The sequence below is a fragment of the Cucumis melo genome, chromosome 2 (genome assembly GCF_025177605.1).
Source record: "Cucumis melo cultivar AY chromosome 2, USDA_Cmelo_AY_1.0, whole genome shotgun sequence".
Lineage (NCBI taxonomy): Eukaryota > Viridiplantae > Streptophyta > Magnoliopsida > Cucurbitales > Cucurbitaceae > Cucumis > Cucumis melo.
Window position 1 is genome coordinate 17,251,293 of NC_066858.1, and position 18,203 is coordinate 17,269,495.

The 18,203-nt window shown below is 29.9% G+C and overlaps 2 protein-coding genes across 4 annotated transcripts; one reads left to right on the forward strand and one right to left on the reverse strand.

Annotated features, from left to right (window-relative positions):
- Positions 1 to 9,350: 9,350 nt before the first annotated feature.
- LOC103501538 (probable strigolactone esterase DAD2) lies at positions 9,351 to 12,483 on the forward strand. The gene is made up of 2 exons (XM_008465143.3): positions 9,351 to 9,911; positions 11,861 to 12,483. The coding sequence occupies exons 1-2, from the start codon at positions 9,508 to 9,510 to the stop codon at positions 12,288 to 12,290; spliced, it is 834 nt and encodes a 277-aa protein (XP_008463365.1). The 5' UTR covers positions 9,351 to 9,507; the 3' UTR covers positions 12,291 to 12,483.
- LOC103501537 (nudix hydrolase 20, chloroplastic-like) lies at positions 11,797 to 17,991 on the reverse strand. Of its 3 annotated transcripts, XM_008465140.3 has the most exons (10): positions 17,627 to 17,990; positions 17,377 to 17,441; positions 17,046 to 17,226; positions 16,758 to 16,838; positions 14,846 to 14,971; positions 13,767 to 13,846; positions 13,550 to 13,665; positions 13,246 to 13,366; positions 12,623 to 12,731; positions 11,797 to 12,122 (listed from the first exon to the last, which is right to left on the reverse strand). In XM_008465140.3, exons 1-9 carry the CDS (start codon positions 17,903 to 17,905, stop codon positions 12,662 to 12,664), a joined length of 1,119 nt encoding a protein of 372 aa, XP_008463362.1. In that variant the 5' UTR covers positions 17,906 to 17,990; the 3' UTR covers positions 11,797 to 12,122; positions 12,623 to 12,661. The 3 variants fall into 3 exon arrangements, with proteins under 3 accessions (XP_008463362.1, XP_008463363.1, XP_008463364.1); XM_008465141.3 differs by lacking the exon at positions 16,758 to 16,838 and having other exon boundaries at positions 17,627 to 17,991; XM_008465142.3 differs by lacking the exons at positions 14,846 to 14,971; positions 16,758 to 16,838 and having other exon boundaries at positions 17,627 to 17,991.
- Between the last annotated feature and the right edge of the window lie 212 nt (positions 17,992 to 18,203).

Below are 18,203 nucleotides of genomic sequence, written 5' to 3' on the forward strand. Positions count from 1 at the left end.
GATCATGAATAAAGAAAAAGAAATGACACAATAGTACTTGATAATGAAAAAAAGAATAAGGAGAAATAAATCTTTATGAAAAAGATGGTGTCGAAGATGAAAAATGAATAAATTATAGAATAACGAATAACTTAAGTTATAAGAACTTTTTCTATTTAGTTATACGAATGGTAAATATTTTTAATTTTATCTCTATGCATATAATTTAAACTTAACAACTTGCTATCATAATCTGAAAGAAATTATTTATAGCTTAAAAAAAATAAGACAATTAGTTATTATTTTAAAATACTAATACAAATTAATCTAAATCACCTACAAAACCAAATATTACTAAATATACTAATTATTTAATAATTACTCTCCTCCTCTCTCTCATTTCTTTCCGAGATCATTTAACATCTCCCTGGACACATTTCTCTTTTGCTTCATCATTTTTAGTTAAATACCATTTTTTCTACTGAACATTGTTTGAGTTTCTTCAACTTTAATATCATATTAAATATATACATATTGAGTTTCTACCTAATATAACTTTAATAACCAAAACGATGTTTTAATAATTTTTTTTCTTTTTTTGTTTCTTGGGTTTCTAGTTTCTTCCATAACTGTGCAGATAAGGACAATTAATATGACAACACATCGTCTACCTAATATAACAATTAAGGTTAGAGAAAAGGCCATAATCAAAGTTTTTGTTGACGTTAAATATTAAGTGTAGGATTAGGTAATGCATATGATTTATATATTTTCCTTGATGGAGTTGGTAATATGTTTGTGTGTATTCATGACATTAATCCATTTATTTGCTTTTTCAAGAAAATCTCCAAAAAGTAAAAGATATATATATATATATATATATATATATATATATATATATATATATATATATATATATATATATATATATATATATATATATATATATATATATATATGTTTCTCTTTTTCCAAGTGAGGCTGATTTGATTTCAACATGCACGTCCATGCACTGTTTTTTTCTTATTTATTTTTTTTTTAACTACTGATAGATCAACAACTCCACTACCTAAAAAAACCTTTCGTCATGAACATGGAAATAATACAAACTTGAAAAGCTCTTTGTCCAAATAAAAGAATTACAAGTACATGATGATGATGTCAAAGTAGAAATGGAGCAAAAAGAAACTTCAACGTGGTTTATAGGGATAGCTACTTACCCAAAATTCTCCCACAAACCAGCTAGGTTAACTGATATATAAATAATTTCACTGACTTCAAGAAGAGAAACTTTACCATTCTTTTATTATTTTTTTTTTTTTGTCTACAATATAATTTATATCGTTTGAAATTTAGTTTTGAGTGTTGAATCACTTGTTTTATGCATTAAGTAAAGACAATTGTGGCCGTGAACACAAAGGTAGACGACCCTACAAAAGTCCAAACCATCAAAGTTGACCAATCATATCCAATTAATGTGATTCCTCATATGATACTAAATTCTTTTCATTATAATAATTATTAACTTTATTAATTCGACATTTTTGTACTTACAAAAACAATATTAGAAAAACTAATTTGAAAATATTATCATATTTATAATATATATTAAAATAAATTCTCTCTTAATTAATAGAGATAAAAAAATCATTTTTTGAATTGATAATTGAGGTTGTACAAATTTTTATGTGGTTGAGTTATGAAAAAGGAGGGGAAAAAATTAAAATGAAATTCTTAAAATCTAAATGCTTTTACCCTAAAAAGTAGAAACTAAGAATTCTAAAATGTTTCCATTGTAAAATTAGAATTCATAAGGGTCAGAGAGAAACAAATTTAAATCTAAAGAAAATTGTTTATTGAAGGATGAAATTACCTTTTACACTGTTATTATACACAAAATCTTAATATATCTCCTCTGAGTTGAATGAGGAATTGGGAAATTCAGCTCTATTCAAATTATTGTAGAAAAATCTTTTATAAATTCTTCTTTGCAAAAATAAATAAAATATATATTTGAACTCAAAAAAAAAAAAACAAAAAAAATAGTTCAAAATGACAAAACTATTAAAAATATGACAAATATAACAAAATATAACAGACAGCTATATGTTTTTATTGCAATATTTTACCATATTTATAAATATTTTGGTTTATTTTATTATATTTAAAAAAATTATTAAAATAATATAAATATAAATATAAATAGTGCTTACAATTAAGTCTATATTCTCAGGATGACCTAATTAATGTGTATATTGAAATTTGGTTGTGCTCAACTTCTTCATAATTTTTTAAAACCTTTGACTAAAAGAATCTTTTCACACATTGTTAACCCTAACATCTAACAAATATATATATTAACATTAATAGAGAATATATATGTACATTAAAAATTAAAACTTTGACAAAGTCATAAAGTTTGAACTTAAGGTCCCCTCTCCCAACGTGAGGATTGAAGAGCTTTGTCGGATTATACATACATACATACATACATATATATATAACATATTGATATATGAGAATATAGTGGGAAATTTGTGTAAATTAAAAGAGAAATCGGCCTAATTAATTAATTAAATAAATCAAATTTTATGAAGTTAGGTATCATTTCTGTCGTGAGTAAATTTATAATAAGATTAAATATATACTTTTTGACAACTAATGAGATCTAAAATAGATATTGACAACCAATTTGAAATAACTCAAAATCACTTGAAATTAAAATTTCAATATGATAGTATTCAATGGAAAGGTTGAGGAAGAAATATTAGTTTAAGTTATCAATTATATATATTCCCTCTACTATGTTTAAAGATCGAAATATTTTCTATTTTGTCTTAACAACTTTTCACAATTTCCATTTTACCCATTATATCTCAAGTGTTCTATAGACAATTACACGTGAATAATGTATCGCATTCTTTATATAAAACATAACGATTATCTAACAATAGTGAAATATTTTAATGAAAAGACACATCATTTTTTCATTACAACTATTCAAGTTGAAGTGAGTATGTACGTATATTTATGTGTTGGTATGAATTAGATCATAGATAGAAAAAATACAATCTTCCAATAAAGATGCATGTGAACAAACAACCATGCATTTGCTATAATTATCATTAAATAGCTAATGGTGGGGATACATATTTGAACCAGTAATTAATCACATCTAAATTTTATAAATTCCTTTTTTATCTTTTTTTTCTTTAAATAGTTAAAGATTTATTTAATTATATTCTCTCTTCAAATTATCTTTTCTCCTCAAATGGTTACAATATATTCTCATACATTTAGTTAAAAGAATAATTTATTTAATCATATATATATATATATATATAAACACACAGATATTAATGAAACATTTGAAAATTGAGAGATTTATATTTGAAATATTAAATATATAATTTTGAGAAAACAAAGTAGGCAATGGAAAGGAGTGGATTATAATAATGAAATGTTGATAAGTACTGTATTGTGAGGGAGGGGAGAAAAGTTAGATTTGAATAATTGATGATTAGAAAATTGGGAAAGCAAACAAAAGTGCACTTTTGGTTCACCTTACGGCTTTTGTGGAAATAATTGAAAGTAATGACGAATGATCACTCCTTCTTTTTCTTTTCTATTTTTTTTTTTTTTTCTTTTTTTTTTTTCTATGGATATATTTGATGATAACAATAATAATAATAATAATAATAATAATAATAATTGGTAATATTTTATTTTAAAATTAAAAAGAAAATGAAAAGAAAAAGAGAGAGAGAATTAATATTAATTAAAAGGAAGAGAGTTTCGTGTGAGAAAGGGAAGATAACGTGGTGGGGGACAGAAGGGGAAAATAAATGAGAAAAGTTGGGCATTGGACTTATCTTCGTTCATTCTTCAACCCTCACTTTCTCTCATTAATTTTAAAAAGCATATAAAAGACAGCATCCTACTTTTTCACCCTCTCTTTTTCTGATCAATTAATGTCATTTTCTATCAATATTCATTTTTATATTATGAAATCTTATTCCATTTGTAGATTTAAATCTAATACAACACTTAGTTTTTTTATTAATTAGGGTTTTAGAGTAGTATGAATTATTGACTAGGTTATTTGAATTTCAAACTCTACATATGGTTGGACTATAAAAGTATTAGGGTATATCTAATGCAATCAAGATTATTAGATATGTCGGTGTGTCTTTTCGACTTTTTCCTTTTCTATCATTGAACTTTAGTGATTTTATATACTTACTATTATTTATAATTAAGGTCATGTTTAACAATTCGTAATGCAAATTTATATAACCGTAATAATATTATATTAATTGTTGGATTTAGTTGTAATGACTCTCAACTACAAATGTAATTTGATTGCTTTTGATTATGTTTACTTAAGCATGTTGCAAAGGTAATTTGTTTACAATTGGGGATGCTTACTTTGAATTGTCTGGATATATTATTAATCTTCTCATTCTTACCTTTTACCGTTTAGGATCAATCAAGAACGATATATGTAACGGTAACAATAATTGTATTAGATTCACAATTCTCCTACTATAACAATAATAGTACCTACAACAAAAAGAATATCTCCTAGAGGTTCCACATAAATTTTCAAACATAATCATGTTGATGATCAGAGCTCCTCAATCAAACTATGTTTGTTGATATTATAGATTTGGTTGTAGACTCCATATTTGATTATGATTACATAACAAATGTAATACAACAACAAATGTCAAATGAGTCTCATCACTTTTCATATTATCATGGATAGATTATATACTTTCTCATAAAGCAAATATTATCTAAATTATTAGGTATGTAATTGACTTTTTTTTAGTTGTATTACTTTGATATTTGAACTTTATTAAAATGACTATTTTAATACTTTCAAAGTTAAAAATTTGAAAAGCGATTCTTTCATATAAACGCAATTGTTACATAACATGTCCTAGCTAGAAGAAACACGATAATAAAATAATAGAGAGAGTATTAAAATGACTACGCTTTGATACTTTCAAATTTAAAATTTTGGAAAGTGATTTTGTCATGCAAACATAGTTGTTAAAAGACAATTGTAAAATAACATAGAGAAGCAACAATAACAAACAGAAGTTGGTAACCTAGTTCAGTGACAACACATACATCTGGACGATAGTGCGTCCATCCAAGAAAGATAATCTCCACTAATATAATAGAGTAAAACAATTACAATGTTGTACTGGTTTGTATGCTCTCGAGATTATAGTGATCACAACCATAGAGTTGTTGACTCAATGAACACCTAGGCTCTTCCTAGAGGCAAGATTTCCTCTACTTAGAATTTAGGCTTTTCCTCTAAGTATGTTGCTATTAGTGATGAATGATTTATAAAGTTATCTAATTTCCTCTTCACTTGGGGAAAACTTCTTTTTCAATTGAGTTGACTTTAGACTCCCTTTTAAAAGCAGTGTAGTATGATCAAATTCAATGTGATCTTCCGTTAAACCAGTTCATAAGTACAATAGCCACATACATAAACAGATGTGTGAATGCTTCAAACTCAAACTTCTCTCAAAATCACAATGAAGAACAATTCAAAACATACGACGACAACATTGATAATGAAGTGAACACAAACTTACATAGCATAGGAGAGCAAGGAAGTAAAATATTCTTTCCTAAACATCGATTTAATTAACTTTTTTGTTACTAGGAAAAGAACATTTTAAGAAAACATACAAAGAGACGTCACAATTTTTCCAAAGAAAAAAACAAAAAGCCAATAGAGAGATGTGAAAGAACCTTACACCGTATATATACATAAATTTATGCATATAAAAAACTGGAATCTCCCCCCCATGGGTTTGATCTGTGAATCTTAAAATGCAATTACAAATTAATTGGGATCTAATTGTTTCTTTTTATTACATTTTTTGCTTTCATTATATTTAGTAACTTTATAACAAAAATATCATTTTCAATGAAGATATGTGTTAAATAATATATAAGGTCGCCTTTAAAATAATATTTCTATTTCTGGCCATGAAATTATATTTCGTGGCTAAGAACAAATCTGCCGACATTTTTCAAAACAAAACTGAAACCTATCATTTTATTTTATAATTTATTTATTTTATTTGGGTTTAATTACCTTTGTGATTATTCTCAAAATAAGCAATAAACATAAGGGTAGTTAATTAAATGAACCCATAATAATAAAGGGCATCTCCTTTTTCCAAAAGAAATAATAAATTACCTTTTTAAATATAGCGAACAACACTAAATATTTATAAAATATAGCAAATTATTTCTATTGATTTTTTATTGTTTAGTTTAAGTTAACTAAAAATATTGTTTAATTTAAGGAAATAAAAATTGACAAAAAATTTTGTTGTTGCACTTCGGTTGAGCAAAACTTCGTAGTGAGAAAATCTGCAAAACATAAGCACATGTTAATAATAGGTTGAGTCACAGATCTCACTCTCTTTAAGACGTTTCGCGACTCTGCTTGGATGTGCAAACAGATATCACGTCTCTCGTCATCCCCAGAATAAAACAACCTCTAATTTTGTCGGCAGGAACTACGGTGGAACCAAACCGAAATATCAACACTTGGTAGATACTATTATGCTCGGAAGACTAAAAAGGTAAATAGAATGAAGGGAAAAAGAAACGGGAAATCGAGAGAAAAAGAAAAGAGAATGATGCCTAATCACTAAATCATAAGAATGGAAATCCCAAGTATTTTAGCATGATTCTCTTCATATCACTTGTGATAAGTTATTACCCATTGAACTTGTTTCTTGGGATCTCCAATCTTTCAAGTTGGGTTTACCTCACAAGTATTTCAGTTTTCTATAAGCTTGAGCTCATTCTTTATGTGGTTTTGAAAACCTTCTCTTTAGCTAGTCCTTTCGTCAAAGGATCAATCAAGTTATCATCAGTCCGTATATGATCCACTATTACTACACTAGTAATGAGAAACTCTCTAATGGTACTTTGTTTACAACGTATCTATCGTCTTTTTCCGTTGTAATAACGATTCTGAACTTTTATGATAGTTACAGTACTATCGAAGTGGATCAGTATGGCTGGTACCAATCTCTTCCATGTGAGAATCTCTGATAGCCAGCTTGCTTCTTCACTAGCAGTGACTAGTGCTATCATTTTTTACTTCATCGTTAACTAGGCTAAAACAGTTTGTTTCTTAGATTTCCAAGCAACAAACCCATTTCAGACTTATAAAAATGTATTTATCGTTCTCATTTACTTTGAATCCTTTAGACATGATTAGATAATCAAACTTTTCATGTCATTGCTTAGGAGCTTGTTTTAGGCCATTAAGGGATTTATCTAGCTTACATACTTTAAATTCTTAACCATGATCTATGAAACCTTCAGGTTGTTTCATATAGATCTCTTTTTCTAAATCATCGTTTAGGAAGGTTGTCTTAACATCCATCTGATGTACTAAGACATTCTTCAAGGAAGCTATAGAAATCAACATTCTAATTGATGTGATTCTAGTTACTGGGGGAGAATGTGTCAAAAAAATCTATGTTTTCCATTTGTCTAAAACCTTTTGCTACTAGTCTAGTCGTATGAGTTTCTTTCTCAAAACCTATTTACAGCCTATTGATTTGCAACCATGGTTCTCACTCTCCTGCTTCTTCTAAGTTCAGGATCTACTTCCTTATCTTGGGTTTGGATAATAACTGAAGGTAAGCTTTTAGAACTTAAGCACCCACTAGTTTGCTCAAGTTTGACTATTTAGACCTCCACTATTTCTAGATTTAAAAGGATATTTATCTTCAAAGAAGTTTAGATCGTTTGATTTTATTGATTACCTTATTTTCTAATTCGTAGAACCTATAGGTTTTTTCCTATTTTCAGCGTATCCAATAAAGACACACTCATAAGCTCTATTGGCTATATCCTATAAACATTTAGTTTATATGTCTATTGACTGCCTATGATTAATTTATGCTAGACGAGCACATTTGACCTAAGAATTAAGACTAAGTATTAAAACCCAATCTTGATCTTGCCATGATGTAAAGATTAAACTTAATTACCATAACAACTTGATAAAATCGATATATATAGTTCAACCAACATAAATTTTGAGATCACTATCATATGATAAAGGGTGAAGATTACAACATTTTAATTTTTGGGTTCAAGAAAAGAAACTTGATAATTTTTAAAATAAAATATAGAGAAAATATATCTTTTCCAGAGATTGTCGATTTAGTTTTCATTGGGTCTCTAATTTTCAAAACTTTACACTTCTAATCCCTGACATTTAAGTTTGATTTCCATTTAGCCTATAGGTTTCAAAATGTAACATATTTTCTTTTGACACTTAGAGTTTTGTTTCAATTTAGTCCTTAGTTTAATTTAGACTTAAAAAAAAATTACTGATACCCACTTCGGTCTTTATCATTATTGATGTTTATTAATTACTTATAAAAATAAAAGGGATCAAAATAAACCAAAGTTAAAAGTGCAAACAACGTATAGTAGTATTTAAAATATTAATCATCTAAATGATTGTAAAGTAAAATTTTAAAAATAATTTTAGCAGCGATGAAAAAATAGTAGTGAAACTTAATCGATATTTATAATTCTCTCTCGGTTATTTCACATCAATTATTATACATTAATAATAAAGATTAGAAGTGAATTAGGTTAATCAAAAATGTACAACTTGAAACCTAAAGAATCCAAAATTAATAAATTTAGGGAAAGAAGCGATCTTTGGTATCATCTCAAAGTTATTTTTTGATACGAAAAGATGCTTTTCCAAATTCTACCATCTCCTTTCATTTATGTGGATGATGTTTGGGTGAATTTTGGTTATTTGTTATTGTTTGTAGTTGGCCTTTAAAAAAAATTCAACAACCCAATCCAAAAATTATAAACAAAAAATACATATACATATATATATATATATATATATATATATATATATATATATATTTTAAGAGAGAGAGAGAGACAAAAATTTATATAAAATGGATATTATAATTAGAACAATATTGAGTACATCCTAAGATGCATTCTATTTTAATGCACCGAAAACACTGAACAACTTAAAATATTTAAAGAAAGATATAATAAGAATATATATGCTATATAATTAACAATATAGATGAACGTAGCTCCAGATATATTTAAATATAAGAAATTATTTTAAATGACAAAATTTTACAAAAAAAATATTTATTAATATAGTAAAATATCACATTTTATTGTTTATCATGATATAAATATTAGGTATGACGAAAATAATTTAATATATTTTTAAATATTTTGATTGAATTTTCAAATATTTGAAAAGAACAATTTAAATAATATTATATATTTTTGGGGAATAATTATAGTTGTGTTTACTTTCCAACAACCGCCCCTCCTTTGTTGAGCGTAAAGTCCCTATAAAAGAAAGACACAAACACCACATCCTCTTTTGTTAGTAGTAGCAGTAGTAGTTGTTGGTGCGGTGGTGTTTGATCATCAGTAATAAGAAGAAGAAGAAGAAGAAGAAAAAAAATGGTTGTTAATAGTAATAATAATAATAATGGGTTGTTGTTGTCAAGGGGTTTGAACGCAAAGATTATGGGTTCAGGGAAAGAAGCGATGGTTCTGGGTCATGGGTTCGGAGGCAACCAGTCATTGTGGGACAAAATAGTACCAAAGCTGAGTGAGGTGTATAGAGTGGTTGTGTTTGATTGGAGCTTTGCAGGTTCAATTAAGGATCCAAATTTTATGTTTGATCCAAAAAAATACGCATCTTATTCTGCTTTTGCTGATGATCTAATAGCTTTGATTGATGAACTTGGCCTTACTTCAACTATCTTCCTTGGTCACTCCATGTCTGGCCTTATTGGCTGCCTTGCTTATACCAAAAGACCTGACCTTTTTCAAACTCTCATTCTTCTTTGTTCTTCTCCAAGGTAACTACTCTTTTCTTTTCTTTTTTTTTTTTTGAGGTCATAAATATATGTACTGTTGATTGAAGATTTTTTTATCGATTCGAATATCTTTTAGTAGGGAGTTTCAGTCTGTAAATAACCGGTTGAGTTGTTATGTTTAAGATAATTGAAATTTATACAAAGATTAGATGTACGTAGCTGTGATCTATAGGTCTTTTCTTTAATTTAAGTGACATAATTATATATATATTGAAAAATGGAAAATTGATTCTTAGTATAAAGGAAATAGAGAGATTTGAACTATAAACTGTTTCGAAATGAAACGATATTTGGATTGAAAATTTACTTTTCTGGAGAAGATGGTTGGATGACATAGGTATATATGTAACAGTGTATTGATTGGGTTTATCTGTTTTTTAAAGAGAAAAGAAAAATGATGTGGTACAGCTTTCATTATTTCATATATTTAATTTTCTAAATACCACCATTAAACATGGCTTCTCTTTTTAAAGCCATGGAAAGTATATTCCTACATTAATTAAAGTCATCGTGGAGTGGTTTTTTCCTCTCGGCATAAATATTTGTCATCGTATCTCTTATAATATCATATTCTATAATTCGAAAAGGGACCTTAAGATTTATATCAATTATCAATTAGCCTTTCTGTTTTATTACCTCTCTCATTTTCTCTTTCTTTCTTATCATGGAGGGATGAAATTAAACCCTTCTTGCTTCCTGATCCAAACTTTATTGTTTTCGAAAATAGGCTATTTCACATGTTGCTCTTATAAATCGTTACTAAAAACAAGTATCCCAAACACATTTTATTTTATTTTATTTTACTTTTGTTTTTTAAAATGTAAAAATGAAAATGAATCACGAATCAAACGAGGTCTAAAAGTCTTTGTCATTCCTTTTTTTTCTTTTTTCTTTATCATAACAAGAGCAAGAAAAAATCAAACCTAGATTAAGTTAATAATGTTATAATTTAGAACTTATCATGGTCTATCACAGCTAGATAATATTTTGCTATATTTAGTAGCTTTCTTATTTAAATTGATTTTTTTAATAATATAAATTTTAGGTTTGTGGTGGATGTCATCATTTTGAATTCTTTATTTTCTTAGGGACTAAGGGTGATAGGTGTGAGCATGAGGAAGAAGTCCTTTTCACCCATTAATAAATCTTATATTAATTTGTAGAGTTTATTATATTCAACTTTTGTCAAACAAATATGAGCATAAAAATGTATAGAACATTTCGATGGTTAGTTTGAAGTTGTAAATTCATTCTCCATCTTTCCAAATGTTGACCTAAACAAAAAACTTTTACTAAATAACAATTAAAGTTTTGAAAAACTACTTGTTTAGTCCTTCAATTTTAAAGAACTATCCATGATTTTTAAAAATATACCTATTTAGTTATATAGGTTTATAAAAATAGATTCTTTATGTATTTTTGGATCATTGCTCCCTTTATATATGATTAGAGCCTATTCAGTAACAAGTTTTTGTTTTTAATTATAAAAAAAAAAAAAAAAAAAAAAAAAAAAAAAAAAAAAAGCTTAAAAACACTAATTTTTCCTACAAGTTTCTATATTATGTGATTCCCCCTATATTATAGAGTGCGAATCAATTTGGTTTATGTCACTTAAAACTATTAGTTCAGCTTATAAAAAATGCTTCAAAAAATTTCATCAAGTTTGGTTAATTGCAAAAGGTATTCTTTAAAGTTACCAAAATACTTCCTCTCATAATTCCTCAACATAAAAGTTTGAACATGATATCAAAGCAAAAGATGTTGAAGATCTGGTGTTTAAACTTGTGTGATGTCATTTCCTCTTTGATTTATATTAATATTATCTTTAAATCATCAAATCTTCAACAAAATCTCAACTCCATGTGAATGAGTATTGAAGTATTCATAAATGATATATCATTTCTAACACAAAAAGACAATTGTGTTGTTAGGTATATAAATACAGAAGACTATGAAGGTGGTTTCAACAAATCGGACATCGATCAAATCATAGCAAATATTGAATCCAACTATGAAAATTGGTCCACAAACTTTCCTTGTCTTGTTGTGGACGAATCCGATCCTCAGTCACTGAGTAGGTTTCAAAAATGCTTGAAAGAGATGAGGCCTGAAGTTGCAACACCCTTGGCCAGGACTGTGTTCAGTGTAGATGAGAGAGAGATTCTTGAAAAAGTCGACATTCCATGCATCATCCTGCAAACGAAAAACGACATTGTCGTCCCTGCCTCAGTTCCCACTTTTATGCAGAAGAAAATCAAAGGAAGTTGCACAGTGCGAGTTATTAACACTAATGGCCACTTCCCTCACTTGACTGCACATCATGAGTTGCTTCAAGTTCTTGGTGAAGTCTTGGGCTTTTGAAATGCAATAGATCTTAGTGAAATCTTGGGTTAGGAAGGAAGTGAATAATGTAAAAGTCAGTGTGAAGTGTAGTGTGTTTATAGTTACTGGGGGGAGTTGATGAAATTAAGATTGTTTTGTGTAATGGGAATTTGAGGTGTAATTTTGTTGAGGTGTTTTCATTTAATAGATGTACCAAAATTTAGTCTTCTTATTTTATTCTCTACAGCCAAGCATGGTTAGGGCAGTTTGTTCGCTTCACAAATACATCTAATGAGCAAGAAAGTTCTTGGAAAACCATAAACAATATATATAGTATAAAACACCCAGATTTAATGTTTTATAAGATTGACCTGATTTCTCTCATCAATGCATCGGGCGAATTGTTTTATTCAGAAGCATGTCCCACTTCTCAAACTCTGCAGTAGCTCCAAGTATCCCGAACTTTCGGGTTTAATGTATCTGCAAGTTTTTAAATGCATTAATACAAAATACTGTGCACTATATAAGGATAGCCTGAGGAGTGGTAATTAGCATATACTGGGTTGGTTACACACACACGTGTAGAAAGATTTAAAACATGGAGGAAGAACGGATTTATAAAAGTTAGTTTGGTATCTAATGCAAGTTTAATTTCTTTTCTTCAAATTTACTGAATCAAATGAATTCATTAATTAATTGCTATTTTATGGACTTATTTATGAAAGTATCAGAATGTGTTTAAATTCTGTGGCATAGGAAGTGAATGTTTTCAAAACATTTATGCATTTTCATTGTTTTCAGAATAAAAATCTGCTCATCTAAACCAAAGTGAACAACCACGTATTAAAAAATTATGAAAACATGGAATATAACTATTTCTGAAAATTTGGTTGAACCCACCAATATTTACAACCAAAACCTACAATAGAGTTGTAACTAAATAAAATAATGGTTGAGGAACAAAGGTATATTCAAAGAAGATAGTATTTCGTACCCATGTCGAAACAGGAAATTGATAATAACAAGAGAACAATTAGGCTTGAAGAACTGTGTCCTCCGGATCACATTTGCAACATTTGTCACAGGCAACAACATGAATCCTTCAACCTCTCCATCTAACAAAAGTACAGTCAGCGAGTTAGTGACAAGAGATTTCAAACTACAAAAATTTGTAATGAAAAAAAAAAACAAATTGCATGCATAAGAAAGTAGTTAGGAGCCAGTCAAATGCAATGTACCACACTTTGTAAGCTAAATATTGAATTGCGATGTAAAGAAAAGTTATCAGCCTAGCTAACCTTGATTCTCCGGTACAAAGCTTTCAGGAAGCTTTAAATCGTAACAGAATTGAACATCTCTCTTGTAACCATAACCTTTGATGTCTGTGTATGAAATGGCACCAACTGGTATGGCCCTAAATCAAAAGCATCATATGAAGCCACGAGATCCACCAAAACTGTGAAATACATGGAGGTTACATTCGTGTCCATTGTCAAATTCTTTATAGGAAATTACTCTTTTGATACTGATCTCGGTATGCCTGCTTCCTCCTTGCATTCTTTCATCAGATTCTCCCCACAAGAGATGCCCTGAGGCTGTCAAAATCAAGATGTCAGGGAATAGCTACGGAGGCACGATAAGTACACTACTCAGCAGTCAAGATCACATTTCGAACTTTACATTTGTCTCTTTTTCCTCTGATTAGTATCAAGGTTTGCATATATAACTACGTTTTAAAATTCATAGGCAGACTTTCAAACTGCTCCTATGAACATCATCATATTTCACACCCCTCCATATAACACATTGCTTTTTAAACAATTAATTTATTGATGAGTTGTAAATCATCAAACGAGAGAAAAAAAAACTGCAGTATCAAAACTTTGTCTAATTTTTTATAACGTTTAATCTTTATTATCCAAATGGACAGTCAAACAAAGTAAACTCAATAATTGCTGTATGTATATACTAACTTCATCAAACTAGAGATGCAAACTGAAATACAAACAGATTCTTTTATAGCAGGAGCAGGATGTAATATTACTAACGAGAAAGGTTCAAATATAAATTCAGCCTCTAAAGCTTACATCTGTATAGGTATCAAAATGTTCAATCAAGCCCTTAGTCAATCAATGAAACTATATAAAACAGGGTAAAAATATATTATCTATTCTTATCTTATAAAATAGTAAATAAGGAGGTTGGATTTTTTAGCTAAATAGGATAATATTCAAAAAACTTTTGCACAAATAAAAAATAAAATTAATTCCATGTCACCATTCTTTATCAATATCAACAAATAACATGTACTTCAAAATATTTTGATATCTTAAGGGTACAATTAACCCTTACAACTTGGAAAATATTATGAACCAAAACTGAAAAAGAGTTTGAAGGCCAAATGATATATTAACTCACTGGAAAGTATTTATATAACTACAAATACCCAGCAGAAGAAAAGAAAAAGGTTAAGGGAACTAACACACCATAACATCCAATCTTAAAAAGCAGAAAAGTCTTTATTTTTCATATTTTAACGGGACAGAAGCACATGTATGGAAACTTGCAACAGTTAGCTATCACTTATTCCATACCAGCCCTCCAGCTACTAAATGATCCAACATTCCAGGAAAAGTTGGCTTTGTTTGGCTTCTTTTAGCAACCCACAAAAACTTCTTTCCCTCCTTCTCAACATAACCATTCATATGAACACCATAAACCTGTGCTAAGAAAAGCACCAAGAGAAGGCAGGTAAAAGTTAGAGAAACCAAGTAGTGAAGTAAACTAACTTTCAGTAATCTACAACCAAGCCGCCAATTTCCGTCTCCAACATGTACATTTAACAATCATCATGGGTTAGCCTAATGATAAAAAAGGAGACATAGTCTCAATAACTAACTAAGATGTCATGAGTTCAATCCATAGTGGTCTCTTACCTAGGAATTAGTTTCCTATGAGTTTCCTTGATACCTAAATATTGTAGGTTCAGACAGGTTGTCTCGTGAGATTAGTCAAGGTGCACGTAAGCTAGTCCAAACACTCACGATTATAAGAAAGACAAAAAGAAGAATAAACATGCTCATTCAACAATATATTTCCCTTCAATGTCTAGCCACTTCTTTTGTAAGTAGATCAAAGTGTATGAATAACTTCAGATATCAGCTATAGTGATGTATGCTTTACTCTATGCAAAATGAATTTTCCATTTACACCATGAGAGATATTCTCTATATTTAACCCTTCAAAGAGTTTCACTTAACCTGCAAAATTAATATTGCCCTCTTGAGCTACTTTGAGGAATGACCAATCATTTTCTAGTGAACCATAGCACTGAGGAATAAAAGGCTAAACAGATATTTTTCTTTTAGGTACTGTTAGTAGAATGAACTTTGGCATGGGCTAGGGAGCATAAGAAAAATCTGATCCTTTTGGGAGCTTAAATTTCCATTGTAGTTTATTGTTGGCAAACACTGCAAGACAGGTATCAACCACGATGGTAAGGTGGCACATCATAAAATCTCAAGAAAGGTTCTAGGTTTATCTAGTTGTCAATGTCAAGCCCTAAATACTCTCATCATGCAAGAAGTCATTAAGTCATCGATTTAAGTAAAGAAATCTCTTCTCAAATACTACCAGCATTAAAATTTCCTCTTATACCACTTCCCCATACATCTTTTATATATTTCTGTTGGCTAAGCTGTACAATCTTTGAAAGTAACCACAGAGCCCTGCAGTTTTCTCTAGAAGCCTCCAAAAGATTAGCCTCACCAGGATCAACAGCCTGGAGGATGTAGGGAGGATATCTTGCAATGTGTTTACCAAGAGCTAATACTAATAGGACTGCTGTGAGGGTTATTTCCATGACCAAAATTTATTCCCAACATGAATTTAGTGTAGTTTAAACTTCAGAGTTTCAATCAAGGGAAGATTGAATTTAATCCAATATCAATGGAGGGAAGAAGAGCAATGAAAATGATTTTAGTCTTGTTATATAGGTGGTCAAAATGATTGCAGAAGAAGCAGAAAAGAGGACAAAATACCGGTTTTTTTGTGTGCGTCTCATATTCCACGATTAAACCTCTAAACAAGGCAGGAGATTGGCACATGTAAAAGAAATGTAGTTGCCAAGTAGAATTTTTAGCACCAGAAAGTTTGCAAAATCATCTGTTATTTCAAATCTTTATATTCAGATTTTTTATTTCTTTTTATATATCTTTGAATGTCCAAGCCAACTTAAGTGTCTGACCCTACAACATTTGGATATCAAGGAAACTTGTAGAAAACTAACTACTAAGTAGGTGGTCACCATAAATATAACAAGTTCCACTTATATTTGGACCTAACAACTACACTTGTGTGAACAGATTCAACAAATCAAATGGCCCACTATGCTCAAGGGCCTAACAAAAAGGACCAAAATATAGTTTCCGAAGTGCATTTCACAAAAATTGAACAAAATTTTGAAAGTCTCCACAAAGCAGTAAAAGGGGAACATTCGTTTTGCACCTTTATTCCAAAATAAGGGGCTGCAGCGCGTTCGAGTGAAAAAAAGTTCGGCGCACCAAATGACGAAGTAACAGGGAAAAGCTGACATAGTTTACAGTTATCCACAGTTAGCCACATGAAGTATTGTTTTCTTCTAAAATTACCCTTCTAAAAAGAAACAGTTTATTTCCAGTATTAAACAGAAGAAGGAAATTCTTTCCTTTTATTTTCTCCTTCAGTGAAACAGGTGCAAACAGGTATTGAAAAGTAAAGTAATAATCGCTTTAAATTGGAATCATAAACCAGTACCTCATTCCGTGTGCCCGGAATGACTTCTTCACCCAAGCATTTAACTACATCTCCAACTGCACGCGTCCTATCTTCGGGTGTCTTCAAGGATTCATGCAAGGTTAAGCAAGCCCCAACTTTAACAGAATCGTCTTGAGAGAAGGTAAACACGTTCGGATACTGCTGCAGGTGTTTAGCGAAACTGCATAAAGCTCATTAAAACAAACCAATTAAACCCATCCATTGTCTATAGCAACCGCACACGAGCTAATTTTGACAAAATGAGTGTAAATAAGTGGCTTCGACCAAACATAGCCAACAAAGGTCATCCATAAAGATACAGAAGCCTCACCCGTGGTGCACGTAGCCTACAATTTGGCCATCGATGACAAACGGAAAAAATTCAGATTGCGTATCCTGTAAGAAAATTTTAGTCCATTCCAGACAGACATGGGACAACATTGCATCAGTCTATAGCTTTTCCTGCACTGAATCTAAAAAATATAAAACCAACTAATGTATACAATTGGTACCGAAAGGAATGCCTTTACATCTTTCGTTTGTACAGCGAAACAAGAAAAGAAAAGGAGAAAGAGACCTACTGATCCGCGATTGCAGAGCTTGACCTTCTCGAAATAGCCCGTCAAATCCGCAGGATCATCCTGAAAGCTTTCTGGTGAAGAAACATGGACAACGTCGTCCCAAGTGAAACTGCCGGGGGTGACCGATACAGGACGAGAGGCAACCGATATCGAGCGGTGTACTGTTGGGCGAAATGTAGAGATCGTTGTATACGTCGTCCGGAAAATTGTTGAAGCGTTGCAAAAGGAAGGGACAGTTGAGAAATTACGAAAGCTGTGGGCGAGAGATTTGGAGGCCATGGAAATGGATTGGAGCAAACGTCGCCGAAATTACCAGAGCCTATAAAGTCATAAACTATAGGGGCGAAAGTGAAATCGGTTTAACTTAGAGACAGAGGCAAGGAGTGACTATTAATAGCAGTAATATTGGGTTACAATAATCTCACAATTATAATAACGGTGGTTACAAATTATTATACTTGGTAGTTATTATAATCTAGGGTTATAATATATATTTTTTAGCACAACATTTTTGCATACATATATATTGTATATTAAACGAACATTTTTCTTCGTTTGAATTTATCAAATATGGTTA